Below are 21,343 nucleotides of genomic sequence, written 5' to 3'. Positions count from 1 at the left end.
TTCTTTCACTTCTTTTTCAATATATAGGTGAATTCTTCACTTGTCTCTAGTTTAGCTGTCTCTTTTGATTTTCTTCAGTAAATCTTTCTGCATTTGTATTCCAAAAGACAATGAAATTTTTTATAATAGTTTATTGTCAAATTGGTTTCCATATAACACCCAGTGCTTCTCCCCACAAGTGCCCCCCACCATGGCCATCACTCCCTCCCTCTCTCCCCTTCCCCTTTCAGACAATGGTTCATTTTTAATATTTAGTAGTCTCCCTTGATCTGTGTCCCTCACTTTCCCCAGCTCTCTGTCCCCCTTCCTCTCCCCATGGTCCCCTGCCAGGTCTCTCCTATTAGACCTATGAATGCAAACATATGGTATCTGTCCTTCTCTGCTTGACTTATTTTGCTTAGCATGACACCCTCAAGGTCCATCCACTTTCCTACAAATGGCCATATTTCATTCTCTCTCATTGCCATATAGTACTCCATTGTGTATATATACCACATCTTCTTGATCCATTCATCAGTTGATGGACATTTAGGCTTTTTCCATGTTTTGGCTATTGTTGACATTGCTGCTATGAACATTGGGGTACATGTGCCCCTATGCATCAGCACTTCTGTATCCTTTGGGTAAATCCCCACAGTGCTATTGCTGGGTCATAAGGGAGTTCTATTGATAGTTTTTTTGAGGGTCTCCACACTGTTTTCCAGAGAGGCTGCACCAGTTTACATTCCCACCAACAGTGTAGGAGGGTGCCCATCTCTCCACACCCTCGCCAGCATCTATAGTCTTTTGATTTGTTCATTTTAGCGACTCGTGCTCATGGATTGGAAGAATAAACATTGTTAAAATGTCATTATTACCCAAAGCAATTTACACATTCAATGCAATCCCCATCAAAGTTGCACCAGCATTCTTCTCAAAGCTAGAACAAACTATCTTAAAATTCATATGGAACCACAAAACACCCCGGATAGCCAAAGTAATATTGAAGAAGAAAACCAAAACGGGACAATCCCAGACTTTAGCCTCTACTACAAAGCTGTCATCATCAAGACAGTATGGTATTGGCACAAAAACAGACACATAGACCAATGGAATAGAATAGAGAACCCAGAGCTGGGCCCACAAGTATATGACCAGTTAATCTTTGACAAAGCAGGAAAGAGTGCCCAATGGAAAAAAGACAGCCTCTTCAACAGATGGTGTTGGGAGAGCTGGACAGCAACCTGTAGAAAAATGAAATTAGACCACTTTCTGACACCATTCACAAAAATAAACTCAAAATGGATAAAGGATCTGAATGTGAGACAGGATAAAGGATCTGACACCATTCACAAAAATAAACTCAAAATGGATAAAGGATCTGAATGTGAGACATCAAAACCCTAGAGGAGAAAGCAGGAAATAGCCTCCTAGACCTCAATCGCAGCAATTTCTTCCTCGGCACATCGCCAGAGACAAGGGAATCAAGAACAAAAATGAACTACTGGGACCTCAAGATAAAAAGCTTCTGCAAGGCAAAGGAAACAATCAAAAAAACTCATAGGCAACCAACAGAATGGGAAAAGATAGTTGCAAATGACATATCAGATAAAGGGCTAGTATCCAAAATATACAAGGAGCCCACTAAACTACATACAAGAAAAATGAATGATCCAGTGAAAAAATGGGCAGAAGACCTGAATAGACACTTCTCCAAAGAGGACATCCAGATAGCCAACAGGGACATGAAACGATGCTCAGCGTCACTCATCATCAGGGAAATTCAAATCAAAACCACACAAAGAAATTTTTTAAAAGTCAACAACAAAAGAAGTGTTTTCTTTGTCTCCCTCTCTGCCCTCCCCTGGCTTGTGCTTTGTCTCTCTGCCTCTCAAAGAGGAATAAATGTTAAAAGAAAAGAAAATGTTTCCAGGATAATACATTTGATATTCCTGAGACAATTCTTTATTATCTTGGGCCATTAGTTTTACCATTTAGGACATTGGATCTTGGAGTTCCCAAACAAAGTGCATTTATATTTTATACAAGCATGATTATTTGCCTTCCCTCTCTGTCTCCTCAGCTATTATTTCCTTAATCCATTATGCTTAAAATTAGTGTTCTGGCATTCCAAGTCTGTGGGGCTGAATCTAAGGGAAAAAAATCTATTTCAAACTAATATTCGGCTGAGATAGGTATCATTTATAAGAATAGACAAATTTTGGCATAATCACAAAAATTGCCCAGGAATGTAGCATGCTTCCCTTCATAGAAGAAGAAATAAAACTTTTGCCCAGTGATTCCCAGGAGAAGTCTCATAAATCTGAATGGGGTACAATAGAAGCAGTCACCGGGTCTAATATTTTAATATCCGGACTACCATACACAAGAGAAAATGCTGCCAAAGCCAATCTGCGTGACAAACTTTCCTTTCCAGAACTTGGGGCATGTCCTTATATAGCTCTCCTTCACTGTCTACCTCCTCGATATGGAACCAATGGACTCAAGAACTGAGAACAAATTAAGTAACATTATCTCCTGACAGAAGTAGCACGTCCTCACTAGAGGTGAAAGGATATCTTTGGAGATGTGGATAATGCCTTAGAAACACGATTTTTTTTAAGCACAAAATAGAGGATAGAGACTAAGAAAATATTTTCATCATATATGACAAGGAATACTACGTTTTAAATATGCATGCCTCTTAGCAATGAATAAGCAAAAGGAAAATACTACAGCAACAGTAAAGGACATGAAAGAGAAATTAATAAGAAGGGATGCAAATGAACTCTAAATTTTGAAAGGATACTCATGTCACTGTTCGGGATTAAACTCATGTCACTGAATCAGGATTAAAATCCCTTGTTGAGAGGAATTTCAGGAAGAAAAAGCAGGAATTGTCATCCACTGATGAAGGTAATCATTATAGCTGAATGGTCACAAGGGGCAGGTTCTCAAGTCCAATCTGAGTCAATGGGTCACCATGTAACTTAGCACAGTCTTTTTCACATAATAGTTTGATAACTTGATAACATATTACTATTGTTATTTGTATTCATATTAAAATAAGAACAAAAATTGTTATAGCCTTTCAAATGAGAATGTATCAGTATATATGAAAAGTCTTAAAAGTTTTAATAGTCTTTAATCCAGGAGTGACTTCTTTAAGTAAATAGAAGAGAATAGAAAGATTCATAGCACAGGTTATAATACTAAAGTAATGAAAACATAATAAACAATAATATAACTGAATTATATATCCTATATATTATAGAATATAATGCAAATACTAAAAGGAAAAAATTTATTTCTTGCTCATTGAAGTATAAAGTTCTCCAAAACATATTGTATAATTGGGAAAAATAATAAAATCACCTGTACATTTTAAAATTCTGTGTGTAGGGGCGCCTGGGTGGCTCAGTCAGTTGAGCATCTGACTTCAGCTCAGGTCATGATCTCACGGTTTGTGGGTTCGAGCCCCGCGTCGGACTCTGTGCTGACAGCTCAGAGCCTGGAGCCTGCTTCGGATTCTGTGTCTCCCTCTCTCTGACCCTCCCCTGCTCATGCTGTGTTTCTCTCTCTCTCTCAAAAATAAATAAAAAACATTTTTAAAAAATAAATAAAATAAAATAAAATTCTGTGTGTATTTATAAATGTGTATACATTGAAATATTTGGAAGGACAGTCACCAGAATGTTGATAGAAGTAAGTTTGGATGGGGGGTAAAATTTTAGTGAGTTTTCACTTTTTGACACTTTTCTAAATAACCTAAGTTTACTAGATGTATTTGGCCTGTGTCATCTTTTTTTTAAAGCTGTTTAAAACTTGAGAAACAGTGTGCTATTATAGAAGTATAATTAATTGCACAGAAAAAAAAATGTCCATTATATGTTGATGGATGGGGAATTAGGTTAAAATAGAGAAAAGGATTTTCATTTTTTTCATAATTTTTAAAATGTTTTTAAAGTTTATTTATTTTGAGAGAGACAGAGACAGTGTGAGTGGGAGAGGGGCAGAAAGAGAAGGAGAGAGAGGATCCCAAGCTGACAGCACAGAGCCGGATGGGTCTCAAACTCACAAAACGAGGACATCATGACCTAAGCCAAAACCAAGAGTCAGATGCTTAACTGACTGAGTCACTCGGGCACCCCTAGAAAGGGATTTTCTTGTAAAAAAAATATTCACTATATGAATAAAAATGACTGAAATGTTATATGCCAAAATTTTAATAGTGGTTATCTGTGGGATATGTGTGTACACTTTTTCTTATCTATTTTCTTATCTATTTTTCCACATTTGAAAAGAAAATGAGCAAATAAAGCATGGACATATTTTAAATTATACAGTTACAAAATTGTGTCAAAAGATTTTTTAATAATATGAAAGGGAAAATGACTACAAAAAAATGTACCAAAATGTTAACAGTGCTTAACTCTGTGAAGATCCTATTAGCATATTTTTCTTCATTACACATTTCTTCATTTTACAGTTATTCTAAAAGGAGAATAAATTATTTTCTCTTTTGTAATTCATGGATGGTATTTAGAGTATACTCGATTTTCAGGTATGAATTTTTTTTAGAAAAATGAGTTTTTCCTTCTCTATTAACACAAGATTATCAATGTGCACAATGCTGGATATTGTTAATGAGGATCTTGCTTGGAAAGGGCCTTAGGACTACCACCTGACTAAGCCCTGCTAATCAAGAAGGTACCTGGTATTTTCTTGTCTTCTGCGCAGCAGAATTTTCTAGAGGTGGCAGAGATCTTCCTCTTAAAATCCTTACTAATATGTAATCGCTTACCAAAGAGTTTCCAAAGATGTAATGACAATAATGTAATTTCCCGATTTCTCGTCATTCTTTGGCATCTTTGGATTTATCTGTAAGAAATCAATAAATTGTTCAAATATGCTGGCTGTGCTATTCATGAGTCCCATTCAGAAAGCATTCTTAAAAACGATTTTAACAGATACCCTGACAACCTATATTCATCTAATTAGAAACATGTTAGAGACTGAGATACAGAAACTCATTATTTGAGTCATATTTAAATATCTTGGAAGGATCTAAGTCAGCATCTGTTTTTACTTTATTACAATCTATGAAGCATTATGGGTACATCTCATAGAATAAGACCATGGTGGGCTTCTTTTCTTCCTGGGCATCAAAACCACCAGAGAAAACACCAGCTCTGTGGCATTGTTGATGACAACAGACACAAGCTCAAGATCATAGTACATGACCAGTCTGTAAGAGCATTGGATTTAGAAACAGAATGTCTGAAAACTACCCCATAATTAAGGCAGAAATAACTGGCTAAAACAGTTTAGTCAACTTCCAGGTACTATCCTAAAACAGACTCTGGAAACAAGGTATTACCAATTTTCAGACCACTGTTAGTCTTCTGCACACAACCTAAAGGAGTATATCCTTTTTCCACACTGATGTCAAAGCAATTCTTTTCAAATGAAAACTTGATCATGTCTCTCATGGGGCTTGGACATTTCAGCGGTTTCCTGTGGCTCTTGTATTATTCAAATTCCTCATTAAGGCCTCCAGAAGCCTGAAAGATCCTGACCCATCTCCTATCACGCTCCGTACCCAGATGGACTAAATGGGCAAGGGGCATTAAGGGAGACACTTATTGGGATCAGCCCTGGATGTTATATGTAGGGGATGAATCACTGGATTCTATTCCTGAAATCGCTATTGCGTTATATGCTAACTTGGATGTAAATTTTTAAAAAAGAAAAAGGAAACCACAAATTTCTATTATAGTTAAGTAACCATTCCCCCTCTTACTCTATAACAGAAAAAGCCCTTAGTTAAAGATCTGAGTAATTCTATAGCAACACTGAAATGCATCAGTGTAAGCATAAATTTATGCAAAAAAGTACATCTCTATATTTAAAATTTAGATACTTAGTGGTTTTTGCTCCTCAAGGGTGAAAAATTAAGTCAGTAATTATCCTAGGTCATATGGCACTGTCTCATTTTGATTTGTAAATTAATATATAATGAACAGCTGTGAACTTTTTGCCCAAACCAAGAAATAAAAGATTTTGCATAATTTCTATCTGCTCTAGGGACTGTTTCCAAAATTCATCTTCCCCCCACCCCCAGAGGCAACCTCTGCCTTAAATTATTTTGCTTAATTGTTTAAAGATTTTATGATACTATACATATGCCTAATTTTGTCCTTTATTAAAAGACATTAAATAGGTCAAAGACCTATAAGACAGTGTTTATAAGACTATTAAAAACTGATGAAAGAAACTGAAGATGACACAAACAAATGGAAAGATACTCCATGCTCATAGATTGGAAAAATTAATATTGTTAAAATGTCCATACTAACCAAAGCAATCTACCAATTTAATGCAAACCTTATTAAAAACAATAACATTTTCCATAGAACAATAACAAATAATGCTAAAATTTGTATGGAACCACAAAAAACCCAATGTTCAAAGCAATCTTGAGACAGAAAAGACAAAGCTGAAAGTATCACAATTCCAGGTTTTGAGATTTATGACAAAGCTGTAGTAATCAAAACAGATTGGTACTGGCATAAAAACAGCCACATAGATCAACAGAACAGAAAGCCCACAGATAATTGCCCACACTTATATGCTCAGTTAATCTATGACATAGTAGGCAGGAATATACAATGGGGGAAAGACAGTCTTGAAATGCTGTGGAAAATACTGGACAGCTACATGTAAAAGAATGATACGGGACCATTTTCTAACACCATACACAAAAGACCCCAATGCAAGACTTGAAACCACAAAAATCCTAGAAGAGAACACTGGTAATCATTTCTCTGACATTGGTTGTAGCAACATTTTTCTAGATATGTCTTCTAAGGCAAGGGAAACAAGAGCAGAAATTTATTATTGGGACTAAATCAAAATCAAAAGGTTTTGCACGGCAAAGGAAACTATCAACAAAACAAAACAACAACCCACTGAAAGGGAGAATATATTTGTAATTGATATTTCTAATGACATTAGTATCCAAAATATATAAAGAATTTATACAAATAAATACCAAAAAACATATAATCTGATTAAAAATAGGCAGAGGACCTGACTATACATTTTCCCATAGAATATACACAGACCAGGAGAAACATGAAAGGATGTTTGACATTACTAACCACTATGATTGCAAGTCACAATCACAATGACATAGCACCTTACACCTGTCAGAATGGCAAAAAAAAAAAAAAAAAAAAGTAAAGAAAAGAAAGAGAGAATTTAAAAAAAATAACGTGGTGGTGAGGATGTGGAGAAAAAGGACCCTCATACAAAGTTGGTAGGAATGTAAATTGGTGCAACCACTGGTGGAAGTTCCTCAAAAAATTAAAAAATATAAATACATATGATCAGATAATACCACTAATGGGTATTTACTTAGAGAAAAGAAAAGCACTAACTTGGAAAGATATATGCACTCCTATTTTTATTGCAGCACTATTTACAATAGTTAAGATATGGTAGCCACCAAGGTGTCCACCAATGGATGAGTGCCTAAGGAGGATGTGTGTGTATATATATATACATGTACATATATATATATACCCACACACATAACCGTATGGTATGTATACATATACATAACCATAAAAAGGATGAGATTGTGCCATTTGCAACATTTATGGTCCTAGAGGGTATAATGCTAAGTGAAATAAGTCAGACTGAAAAAAAACCAGAATAAGATCTATAAATACAGAGAACAACCGATGGTAGCAAGAAGGGATGGGGCGGACAGATGAGCAAAATGGGTGAAGGGGAGTGGGAGATACAGGCTTCCAGTTATGGATGAGTAAGTCACAGGAATAAAGGTCACAGCATAAGAGACACAGTCACTGATATTGTAATAGTGTTGAATGGACAGATGGAGCTACACTTGCGGTGAGCACAACGCAATGTATGAGCTTATCTCACCACTATGTTTTACATTTGAAACAAATATAACACTGTGTGTCAACTGTGCTCAAACAAAAGGAAAGCAAAAAGTGAAAATATAAAGTGAAGTGATATAAAAGTGTTCAATACTCTGCCACAAATTCTTACATTTCTAGCATTTCCTGATTCTGACTTCTTTCACCAAAATAATTTCCCACAAATCTAATTTAATTTTGATGAATATGTAATTAATCTACTCAATCATTTGGGGGGCACTTACTATAATATTAGATTCTATTTTAGGCAGTATCCTCAAGGCCATGAGCCTCAAAAGGCACACAGTTAAGAGAAAAGTTAACAGATTAATTATAGATAATATGTTGAAGGTTGTATTATAACTGTAAATAAGCTCAGCAGGATAGAGGCACAAAGATGGGCGTACCTAGGAGAACTGAATAGGCTTCTCAAAGGAAGTAATATTTGAACTTGATTGTGATGGATTATCAGGAGTTTGTCAGATAAAGACAAGGTAATAAGAACATTCTAGAAAAATGGAACAGCATGTTCAATGGCCAACAGCATATCTGAGAAGGCAAAGTTCAAATGGAGCTCCTCCCCAGACTTGTTCAGGGTGTGCCTCTTAAAGAGATTATATTCCCTAGTCTACAGATAGCATATGTATAAACCTTAACCCACTGCTCAATTGTTTCAAGAAATACTTGGAAGTATATACAAGACAATCATGTTTGTTTTAGTGATTGGCACAAATAACATTTTTCCTCAAGCATTTTCCCTGAAATACCCAACAAAGGATGCAGGGAATTATCTAAACAAATGGTACATCATTTTTTATTTTTTATTATTTTTTTTTTTGAGATAGAGAGACAGACAGAGCATGAGTTGGGGAAAGACAAAGAGGAAGACACAGAATCCAAAGTTGGCTCCAGGCTCTGAGCTGTCAGCACAGAGCCTGACGTAAGGCTCGAACCCACAAACCACAAGATAGAGCTCATAACCTGAGCTGAAGTTGGATGCTTAACCGACTGAGCCACCCAGGCACTCTTACATCACATTTTTAAAATAACCAAACTGATATTGGGAAGTCTTAGCATATTTTAAAAATATGAATGCAATATAAAAGTCACCATTTTAACATTAACCTCTAATAGGTCTTAGAGTTTATTTCCAAATAAAATATTTTCTCTGCAGACACAAACTACCACCATTGTTCTGTCCTAAGTCTAACTTTCAAGTTTAACTCAGCTTGTTGCAGTTTTTCTTCATAAATCATCCCTAACCATATGCACTCTTTTTTTTCTCACCACTTCATCTGCATGCAAGACACCAAACTGTCCTCTACTTATGATCTGTAATTTTGTCTTTACAGTCCTGCCACCAGCAGCAGTCACAGATGGCGGAGGTGGGGGGGGAGGTGAGAAGACCTCAGAAGGCAGCCAGGTACACCACCCCGATGAACCACTGGCAGCAGCCTCTCTGCACCTCAGATTCCTACTACAAATGTTACTGAAACAACTCCGTCTCCATATACTCCAAATTAAATCATTAACTTCAGTTCTTCAAATAAACTATGTAGATATGCCCTACATATCTGACATAGTTTAATGGTATCCTAATCCACCTGTCATCCAAATGCACATCCCAATGTACCCCTTCTCCTACAAGATCCATGCTGCATTCATCATGAGATCTTGTCCATTGTATCTCCTAAATACCTTTCATATCCATCTCTTCTTTCCACACCTAGCTTCACTGCCTTTGGTAAGAATTTTGTTTTATCAGTTCTAACTTGACTATTTTAAGGGGCTCCCAACTGGTCTGTGTCTCCAGTATTACTTTTTTACTCTGGCCACTATATAATTGCAGGTTTCATTCCAAAAGAGAAATCTAGACTTTTTACCCACTTGCTTTACTGCCTTCCATGGATCTTCACCAAATGTTTAATAAAGTCCAACTGCGTATGTGATATCTTCCTCAATAACTCCAAATGTATATAACTGCCACCTCCATGTTCACAAAGACTATTGTATTATGTATATTTATCTCACAAGGATGCTTTAGGAATTACATAATATATTATCTGTAAGGCATTCAGCACAGTACCTAGCATATTATAAGTTCCCAATAAAAATTGTTATTATTATTGTCAACTGGAAGTATAATATGGCAATTAAGAGAGTGCTTTTTCAAGACAGACTGCTTGAGTTAAATTACTCACAAAAAAAGAGCTTTACACTTATTAGTTGAATGATCATGAGCAAGTTATCTAATTGTTCTGAGTCTAATTTCTACATTGATACAATGCAAATAACAATGACATCTATCTCAGAGGCCGATTTTAAGAATTAAAATAATTTCTATAAAGTACTTAGCACACACCAAGGATAAACTTGTAACTAGTTTTTACTCTATCCCTCCTTTAATCTAAATAACTACTTGCCTCAGTCTTCCCACTTGACCAACGCATGGCATATAGTGAGTATTCAACCAGAATGTACTGAGTTTAAGTATGATTAAATGAAAGGATGAATGCAGGAAAGAAGTATTTAGGAAGTTTAATTGGACAGTGACATACACAGTTTTTATTAGACAAGAACTTGGAATGTGAATTATTAAGCATACTCTAATAGGGGACCTGGGTGGCTCAGTCAGGTGAGCACCCAGCACTTAATTACAGCTCAGGTCAGGATCCCAGGGTTGTGGTACAGTAGAGCTCTGCATCAGGCTCTGCACTGGAGTCTGCGTAAGATTCTCTCTCTCTCTCCCTCTGTCCCCTCCCCGAACTTGTGCTTTCCCTCTCTAAAATGAAATTAAGTAAATAAACAAAATAAAATAAAATGAATGTATTCTAATAATTTAATAGCATAGACCTGTGCAGTCATGGTAAATAGAAAGAGAAAATAAATTTGAGAGACCCTATGAAGGCTATATCAATAATATATTAGTACTGATTGTATAATGAGGCACAAAACTCACTCAACTATAATAACTTTATTGTAAGAAAGAGAAAGATATAAAAGTTCTGCAGAAAATCTCATGCTGTAGTTTCCTTCTATGTTACATCATAATGAATTAATCTGAAAAAAAAATGGAACAGCTCACGCCTTTCAGTACTATGCTCTAGAATCACTAGTAGCAGTTTACTTATAAAACTCATATTTTCTAGTGAAGGAAGAATTGTTACACAGTACAGAGCCTAGAATGCACCACATGCATGTGCACAGACACACACACATTCTCTCTCTCTTTCTTTCTCTGTCTCTCTGCAGTGTACTAAGAAAATACTTCCACACATTTTCTTTTTCTCTTATGTTGTATATTCTTCAACTGACTTTATGACAAACATGAAAAGTGACGTAGAAATTTCTTTCATGAAAAACATTGGAAGCTATGGAGGCTAAGGAGAAAAGAAGCCAGAATTGATGACTATAACAACTTATGGTTCATAAGCTATGAGAAAAACCATAAAAATCTGAAATATTTAGTATATGACCCCAGCAAGAAACAAAAAAACCAATACTAGCTAAATATACCATTTGTTAAACTGAGTTTTATTTTTTCTTCAGTGTTAATTGACTGCATATCCAACCCATATAAAATCAGCTAAGGTCAGGGCATGATCATACATTCTTTCATAGGGGACTAAATATCTATGTCAAATTTTGTCAAAAAGGAAGTCATTGCAATAAAAGAGTCTTCCTTCATTGGTTTCTGAACCAAAGTTCAAATGTACTGAACCAAACCAGTACATCCTGGTTGAATACTCACCATATGCCATGCACAGCAGGAAGCACTTGTCAAGTGGGAAGGCTGAGGTAAGTAGATTTTTTTAATGTTTTATTTATTTTTGAGAGAGAAAGAGAGACAGCATGAGCAGGGGAGGGTTAGAGAGAGAGCCAGAGCAGGCTCCAGGCCCTGAGCTGTCAGCACAGAGCCCAATGCAGGGCTTGAACCCACGGACCGTGAGATCATGACCTGAGCCGAAGTTGGACACTCAACTGACTGAGCCACCCAGGTGCCTATTGTAGATATTTATATTAAAGGAGAGGTAGAGAAATGTTCAGCTGCACTCGCTACAATAAGTTTATTATCAACCCAGTAGCACAAGGATATGTTGAACAAGACTTATGGATCTATTTGTGAAGTAGGAAGTTATATGTGGTTTCATACTGGCACACTCAAATAAGTAAGAAAAGCTAATTTGGCTTTACAACCTAATAGGGACTTTGGCCCTTTGCAATATTATAAAGATGGTAGAGTGGGCCTTCATTCAAAAGGAAGATATAAAACAGATCAAGATAAATATTGAAAAAAGCAAAAACTGGCTTTCAGAAAATTATCAGGCTCCAGAAGTCTTGTCCACCTGCCATGAGATGTCCTGAACCACACACAAATCACTGTTGAAGCCATAACATTAAGCTTTGAAGAGGTAAAGATTTCCCTTGACCCAGTTACTGATTCAAGTAAAAAAATATAGACACAATGTTTTCCCAAGACCTTTATATCTTCCTTTCTTCTAATAAAAATCTAAGACAGGGTAGCCCCGTTCCTCCTAGGTCTTCCTTTTGGCAACAAAAACACCTAGACACAATTCAAAAACAAGAATAGGAGCCTAGAGACTTGAGAAATGACATGACAATGAGTTCCCTGAGTTCTCTTATTGTCTCTTATCTATCCAAAGCAGATGAGGAGGGGATAATCACTACACTTCACCATCTCCTGACCTAATGTCAATAAGAGTAAATGAGGCAGCATGTGAGGTGGAGCTGATCAGAAGCCTGCCTCTACCTTCTTCCCTGGTGTGTGTGTATCAGGGGGCCGGGGGTGCTGAACCTCTACCCTCAGGAAACATTAGCAAAAAAGAATGAATTGGTGCAAGGCAGGACTAATCACCCCTATCCACAATCATCCCTGTTCACATTGTGAATCAGCCCTGTTTCTCCCCTGCCTGGTGTCAGCATGGCCCAGAGGGAAGCTCAGTATACACCCCCATTCAAAGATAAAGAACAAGACCTTGAAGGCACGGTTCTACTTTCACCAGGAAGATGTTACAAAAACTGGTGCCAGGGAAGCTGAACTTCAGTGATGTCACGATCTGCATGGAGACAGTGTCAGCTTCTGCTCCTTTTGCCAGAGTGATGCCAGCAGGTCTGAAAGAGAGCTGAACACCCACCGACCCCATTCCTCATGCTCTACACTTCAACTCACTTTCTAAAAAAGCAGATTAAGTAGGATTGAGTCTCATAGCATAATATATAAAATGTCCAAATGTCCAAAGGATACAATAAAATGTCATTAATCATATCAATAATTGGGGAAATCAAAACTTGAATGAGAAAAAAACCCTGATGCCAGTGCCAAGATAAAGCTGATATTGAAATTAAATTACAAGGATTTTAAAGCATCCCTCATTAAAATATTTCAACAAGCAAGTGCACATCCTCTTGAAACAAATAAAAAATAGAAAATCCCAACAAAAAAATAAAAGTCACAAAAAATGAAATGGGAATTATGGAATGGAAAAATGTAATAAAAGAAAATTTTAAAAATTGCTGGATGAGCTCAATGGTAGAGCAGAAATGACATATGATGGAATCAGTGAACTTTACAACAGATAAATAGAATTCATGAATCTGAATAACAGAAAGAGACTAAAAAAAGAAAATGAACAGAGTTTTAGGGACCTGTGAAGCAATGCAAAAAAATTAGCATTAATATAAGTGGAGTCTCAAAGAAGAGGACAACTGGGTAGGGCTGAAAATATACTCAAAGAAATAATGGCTGAAAACTCCCCAAATTTAGAAGTGTATGTCTATAGAGTGAAAAAGGTAAGTGGACCCCAAATTTTAAAAAACATGCAAACAAAACACCATAATTAAATTTCTGAAAACTAAAGACAAAGAAAAAGTCTTGAATGTAGAGGGAGAAAAACAACACATAGCCAGTAGCAGAATATCAATTTTAATTACATTGAGTTTCTCATCAGAAACCATGAAGGCCAGAAGTGGCACACTTTTCAAGAACTGAAAATTTTAGAAACCTGCCAATCATAAATTCTACATCTAGTGAAGATATTTCTTTTAGAAATGAAGAGAAAAAAAACTGTCCACTGAAGCAAAATTAAGATAATTTTCACTAGCAAACTTATCTTTCATGAATGGGTAAAGGAAGAAGCACCTGGATGGCTCAGTTGGTTAAGTGTCCGACTTGGGCTCAGGTCATGGTCTCACAGTTCATGAGTTTGAGCCCCACACCAGGCTCTGTGCTGACAGGACAGCCTGGAGCCTGCTTTGAGTTCTGTGTTTCCCTCTCTCTCTCTCTGCCCCTCCCTCCTTCTCTCTCTCTCTCTCTCACTCTCTCTCTCTCTCAAAAATAAATAAACATTTAAAACATAGAGAAAAAAAGAATGGGTAAAGAAAGTCCTTTAAACAGAAAGAAAAGGATTATGAAAGAAAGCTTGCACCTTCAAAATGGAAAAAATAAAATCAGAATGGGTAAAAATAGAGTTAAATATAATTCTTCTCTTGAGATTCTTTAATGATTAAAATAGAAATTTTAACATTCTGGATGTGGTGTTCAATGTATGTAGACAAATGCTTAAGATAGTTATATTCAAAAAGGAGAAAGACTAAAGGGATCTAAGTAAAAGCAGCATAGGACAACTTGATGCCAGTAGACTGTGATAAGTCATATATGTATATTCCAACTACTAAGAAAACTGTACACAGTGATATATACAAAGCCACGATAAATACATCAATATGGAATCCAGAGATTTTTAGGTAATTCACAGGAAGGCAAGAAAAGAGAAACGAACAATAAACAGAGGAAACATGAATATTAATAGCATATTTACTTCTAATAGCCAAAATCTGGAAACCACAAACGTCCTTCAGTGGGTTGAATGGTTAAACAAACTGGTACAACCAACCATACTATGGAATACTATTCAGCAATAAAAAGGAACACATTATTGACACATGTTTACAACCTGGATTAATCTCAAGGGAATTATGCAGAGTGAAAAAAGCCAATCTCAAAAGGTTATATATTGTATGATTCCACTTCTATAGGTCTTGAAATGACAAAAATTACATAGAAAACAGTTAGAGGTTGGTGGAGGTTAATGTTGAGGTCAGGAGTGTGGAATCGGATAAGACTCAAAGGGAGAAGCAGGAGGGAGTGAGAGGGAAGTGGTTGTAATTATAAAAGAGAAAGAAGGTTCCTTGTGGTACCAGCAACTGTTCTGTACCTTGCTGTCATGTGGACACATGAAGACTAAATAGAACTAAATACACACAATTAAGAGCATGTAAAACATGAAATCTGAATAATGGGTTATATTTATATCAGTTTCCTAATTTTGATTTTGTACTATAATTATGCAAACTGTTACCATTTGGGAAACTAGGTAAAAACTGCATAGGCTCTCTCTGTGTTATTTCTTTTTTCTTGAGATAAAATTGACATATTAGTTTCAGGTATATGCCTGAATGTTTTGGTATTTGTATATTTGTGTATATTTGTGAAGTGATCACAATAAATCTAGTTAACATCCACCGCCACACATAATTGCAAATTTCTTTCTTGTGATGAGAACTTTTAAGAATTACTCTATTAGCAACTTTCAAATATATAATACAGCATTATTAACTATCATCATCATGCATTACATTATATACTATGACTTATTTTTTAATGTTTATTCATTGTGAGAAAGAGAGACAGAGCATGAGCAGGGGAGAGGCAGAGAAAGAAATGGAGACACAGAATCTGAAGCAGGCTTCAGGCTCCAAGATGTCAGCACAGAACCCAATGCGAGGCTCATACTCACAAACTGCAAGATCATGACCTGAGCTGAAGTCAGATGCCTATCCAAATGAGCCACCCAGGAGCTCCCATCCTATGATTTACTTATTCTACAAGTGAACGTTTTTAATTTATTACCACCTTTACCCATTTTACCCACCTCCCACCTCTGGCAACAACCAATCTCTTCACTGCTATGAGTTCAATTTTTGCTTTATTTTATAGATTCCACATATAAGTGAGATCATATGGTCTTTGTCTTTCTCTGACTTATTTGACTTAGCATAATGACTTCAAGTGCCACCCATGTTGTGGCCAATGACAAGATGTCATTCTTTTTTATAGCTGAATAATATTCATATATATATACATATATATATCTCACATTTTACTTATCCATTCATCCATCGCTGGACACTTAGATTCCATCCATGTCTTGGGTTATTGTAAATAATGCTTCAGTGAACATGGGAGTGCATATATCTTTTTAACTTCATACTTTCATTTCATTCAGATAAGTATTCACAAATGAATGTTCTATTTTTTTTTTATTTTCTGAGGGACTAGTATTTTCCATAGTGGCTGCACCATTCCCAAAATAATGCACAAGGGTTCCTTATTCTTCACATCTGCCAACACGTAAATAACCATTTTCACAGACATGAGGTGATACTTCATTGTGGTTTTGATTTGCATTTCCTTGCTGATTAGTGATGTTGAGCATCTTTTCATGTGTCTGTTGGCCATATGCATATATTCTTTTGATAAATGTCTATTCATGTCCTCTGCTCATTTTAATTGGATTATTTGGGGGTGCGGGGGACCAGCCCACACACCCCAGTCGAAAGGTCCCGAGTAGGGGGTTAGTGTCGGAGCAATATCTATAAGAAAGAAGACAGACAACGTGAATGGTGGAAAAGCCACACTTTACTAAGACAGTCAGGGTCTTATATACCATGGGTGATTACATCATTTCTTTAATGGTTACATAGTTCAAGGTCTTTAAAGTAAAGACATGCTCCGGAAAGGGTTATTCTTAACAAGACAGTAGTAAATAACAGGAATAATCAAGTCATTGCAAGAGAGGGATTCCCTAATAATAGTCTGGCTCCAAGCAGAAGATGAGCCTGAAGAATTCTATGAAAAGATTTACATTCCTTAAGGCCTCTCATCAGTTATTCAAGGGCAAGATGCTTATCCTTTAATAAGCAAATCTTTTGGCAGAGGATTGTGTTTACTCCCAACAGCAGACAAAGAGCTAGAAAGCAAAGTAAGGGAAGGCTAGAGCCACTGATTGACCCAAGCTGATTCAAAGCCTAAAAAGTATATGCCTCTTTGCAAAGAAACGAGAAAATCATAGACAGGATGAACAGAAGCCACATGTGCGGCGCAGGAGGCCAAATGTTGTTTCAGTCTTTCGACTTGTTCTGCAACTTCCCAAATAGTTCACCTGCGCCCCGGAGGCATAGCCATGACCGGTCACTTATATAGATTCTCCTGTGCACCGGAGGCCTTGCCATCAACGGTTGCTATGCGGGAGGTTTTTTGGCCTACTGGGCCCCAACATGGGGGTTTTTTGATGTTGAGTTATATGAATTCCTTATACACTTTGGATATTAACCCCTTACCTGATCTATCATTTGCAAATATTTTTTCCCCATTGGCATGTTGCCTTTTTATTTTGCTAATGGTCTACATTACTGTGCAGAAGCTTTTTAATTTTATATAGTCCCATCTGTTTATTTTGCTTTTGTTGCCTTGGCTTTTGGTGTCAAATCCAAAATATCATTGTCAATATCAATGTTGTTGAGGAACTTACCTTGTTTTCTTGGAGGATTTTTATGGATTCATCTTATTTTCGTGTCTTTAATCCATTTGGAATTGATTTTTGTGTATGGTATAAGATAGAGGTCCAGTTTTCTTCTTTTGCATGTGGCTGTCCAGTTTCCCAGGGGCCATTTATTGAAGAGATGTTCCCTTCATGATTGTCTATTTTTGGCTCCTTTGTCATAAGTGAATTAACCATTTATGTATGGGTATACATATATTTTGTTAATATGGAACATTTCACAAATTTGCATGTCATCTTCGCTCATGCTAATCTTCTCTGTATCATTCCTGTTTCAATATATGTGCTGCTGAAGTGAACGCGGTGTATTATTTCCAGCATTTGCATCTATATTTTCTCAAAATAAAATTTTTTAATAAGTGGCTCTTCCAGAAGACCCTTTATAGGCCTAATACCAATATGATATTTTCCTCTTATAGACGAAAATGGGAATAAATTATGGTGGTAATAATGATGCTCCAGTAAACCTCACCAGGGTCTCTATACATATTTTTTCAGAAAGAAAAATTTCACATTATTGCAACAAATGGAACATAAAATGTTTTCAGAATTCTTAATTAAATTGTCTTCAAAAGTTGTTTTAAGTTACTTTTATTAAATTAATAGTTTATTACCCAGTTGGTTTTCATATAATACCCAGTGCTCTTCCTCACAAGTGCCCCCTCCATGGCCATCACCCCGCAACCCCTTTCCTCCTCCCTCTTCAACTGAGGGCTGAAGAGGGTCAAGTTACTTTTTTAAAGTTATTGCTAAAAGTCAAAAAGGAAGCAAAGGAAGCTGACCATTAGACCTACCTCAAAAAGAGTAGGTATAACTTCCTCTTTTAGTATAATACCAGTTTATAGGATATTATGTTATTATATCCCTAAAAGTTAGGGAGCCAGATTGGCTCAGTCATATGGGGGAAAAAAAATATCTTCATGTCTTCATCAGACATATGAAACCACAAGTGAGAGGTAGAAACCAATGTGACAATTTATTAATATTATGTATCAGTGTTTCCAGGAGAGATCAGTAGTGGTGTCTATGTATTTTGGTGTCCAGAAATTGTTATATTTCATGTTTTAAAATAATTTAAATGGGTTTAAGCCAAGGAAACCCTAACAGGGCGCATGCAATAATGGGTCACGTCCAGGTAACAGAGTATTCTTTTTATCTCCAGACAAAATGAAGCACATGTGTTTTTCTAAACCAATGTAATATATGTATAAATAATGCCATACAAAAGATCATCTTCTGTAAGACATCTGCATAGAAGGAGAGAGCAGATCTTTCACTCTGAGGATAAAATGCTCAAGTTTAGGGTCTAAAATATTTTCTAAAACTGTGATCTGAGGCTTAGGCTAGGCAGGGAAAGGGATTATCCATAAACTATTTATTATACACAAAATGTATATGTGTGTGTAAATGGATTGAAAGATGCATAGACTTAACACAAAGAGACCAATGGTAAGTTGACCACACCCGTTTTATTTCTTTGTGTTTTTTCAGTCACTTATATACAATTAAAATCAAGCCAAATCACAAGCTATCTGATATTTTAAATATGAATCACAAGATTCATACCATTTTAAAAATGAATCACAAGATTCATACCAAAACTCTCATTTATATTTTTTTAAAAAGTAGTTCAAATTTGCTAGAAGTCACCATTTTAAAACCATATATATAAGTCATATAATCACATTTAAATTAATTAAAGAAAATATATTTCAACTTCAGGGTACTGTAATAGCTTATTCTAGCCTTAATAGATGTTTACAAATTATGACATTGAGGAGAAAAATGTTAAGAACTTAATATTTGTCTAGACCTCCAAGAGTAAAAATTGTTCTTCAGTCACATACAAAATCTTTGCATATTCTCAATCAATCCACAAACTAGCTGAAACATAAGCATTATTATTCATATAATTATGAATAATTATTATATTAAAAAGCCAAGATTCAAAGACATTAAATAACTTGTCCAAGGGTACTCATGAAAGAACATGGCAGGTTTGATTATAATTCTGACTCCAAGTTGTTTGTTATTTTCACTTCATTATATATGTATTTCTGACCAAAAAAGTATGATGATCACAAAACATGACTTGAAAAATGCCCATAGAAATATTTTAAGCGATCTGGATAGTCTTTGTTTTTAAACTTTATTAAGTTTTTCAAAAAAGGTTTCACTCAATTGTTCAAATGCTAAGACCACGTTGTCATCTTCATTTTCACATAGTTCACGCAAGGAAACACTGTAAATGGAAATACACACATACACAGCATTTTAGTGAGAGTCAATACTAAAAGGAGGACTTTCCCCAGGTGGGAAGAATTAAGAAAATCCTATTACATGATGAAATGTTGGAAAAATATGAAGAATGATGATAAAAAAAAACATGTTTATCTTTTAAAATTTTTTAATGGAAAAAATAACAAAATAAACATAACAAAACAGTTCCCATGCAGTTCCTCATCATGTCAATTACCAAGAGGATTTTAAAGGCCAACAAATTCCATGTAAACTTACCCTCCTCCCTTCAATAGCAGCAATACAACTTCCCTTCCTTTTCTCCACACATCTGTTTAGAAGCTATTTTGTGATTTTTTTTGGCTACCGTGTCCAGTATACACTGAAACCCACAAGTAACTACCTCTAGGAAGGGCAAATATGACTTCCTTTACCAAGGTATGTGAGAAAATGAAAAAAAAAAACAGGATGTAATAAACAGAATAATTGTCTTCCATAGATATTTATGTTCTAATCCCTAGATATCTAGGACCATGTTAGTCTACATGCAATGGAGAATTAAGCTTGCAGATGTAATTGAAGTTGCTGGTCAGCTGACTTTGAGATAGGAAAATTATTCTGGATTATCTGGATGGCCCAATATAGTCTCAAAGGTTCTTGTAAGTGGAAAAGGAAGGCAGGAGAGAGTTCATCTCAGAATGACACAATGTAAGATTTTGCCTATCACTGTTGGCTTTGAAGATGGAAGCGGATCATGATCAAAATAAAGCCAGCATTCTCTAGAGCTTAGAAAAGGCAATAGAGAAGACAGTCCTAAAGCTTCCAGAAAGAAATGAGCTTTGCCAACATCTTGATTTTAATGCAGTTAGACCCATTTTGGATTTCAGGCTTCCAGAACTGTGAGAGAATAAATTTGTGTTAGTTCAAACCACAAAGTTTGTGGTAATTTGTTATAGTATCAGTAAGAAATGAATATGCAGGTGAAAAGAGAGGAGAAAGGAAATCCAAAAATGAAACATGCAGCTGCAAATGTGCAGAATAAAGTCCTGAACACCATCAGGAGCTGACATTTTATCAGTCTTCTGTAATTCCTATCTATCTTGGTTCCACTAGAGTTCCAGAATTCTTCCTAGGGTCATCATCGACCTACTACAAAGAATGATCATATCTGTATCTGTAACACTGAATTTCCTCCTAGTTACAGACCGATAATTATGGCACTGACCATTTCCTCTTGAATGATTTCCCATGATATTATGGGACACATATAAATTCTACCTATTTTTGGTTCTTAGTTCTCCAACCTTATCCTCACTTATGTGTTTCTTATGAATCATTAACTAAAATAGAAACCTTGTTATCTTCACCAACTACATGACCTTTATTGACAGTTTATGTATCTCATAAATATTTCTCTAATCATCATTAGTTCTATTTCCTTAATTCAGACCCACACCCACCTTCATTGGCATGGCTGTTACAGCCGTTGAGTCTCTGCCACATATAAGCCATACACATCTCTGTCACACATATAAA

The 21,343-nt window shown here is 35.9% G+C and overlaps 1 protein-coding gene and 1 pseudogene across 5 annotated transcripts in view; both read right to left on the bottom strand.

Moving 5' to 3' along the window:
- Window positions 1-17,771: 17,771 nt before the first annotated feature.
- LOC115303526 lies at window positions 17,772-17,871 on the bottom strand (annotated as a pseudogene).
- Window positions 17,872-19,018: 1,147 nt separating this feature from the next.
- The window catches only part of LOC115291555 (probable ATP-dependent RNA helicase DDX60), a 101,725-nt gene continuing 99,400 nt past the window's right edge, over window positions 19,019-21,343 (bottom strand). For all 5 annotated transcript variants that reach the window (XM_029939044.1, XM_029939075.1, XM_029939061.1 and 2 more), the window contains one exon: window positions 19,019-19,811. In XM_029939044.1, the coding sequence (XP_029794904.1) occupies window positions 19,712-19,811 (100 nt within the window). In that variant the 3' untranslated portion in view covers window positions 19,019-19,711. The remainder of the gene's footprint in view (window positions 19,812-21,343) is intronic.

This window comes from Suricata suricatta, chromosome 1 (assembly GCF_006229205.1).
Source record: "Suricata suricatta isolate VVHF042 chromosome 1, meerkat_22Aug2017_6uvM2_HiC, whole genome shotgun sequence".
NCBI classification, from domain to species: Eukaryota; Metazoa; Chordata; class Mammalia; order Carnivora; family Herpestidae; genus Suricata; species Suricata suricatta.
This window is presented reverse-complemented; position numbering and strand designations above follow the sequence as displayed.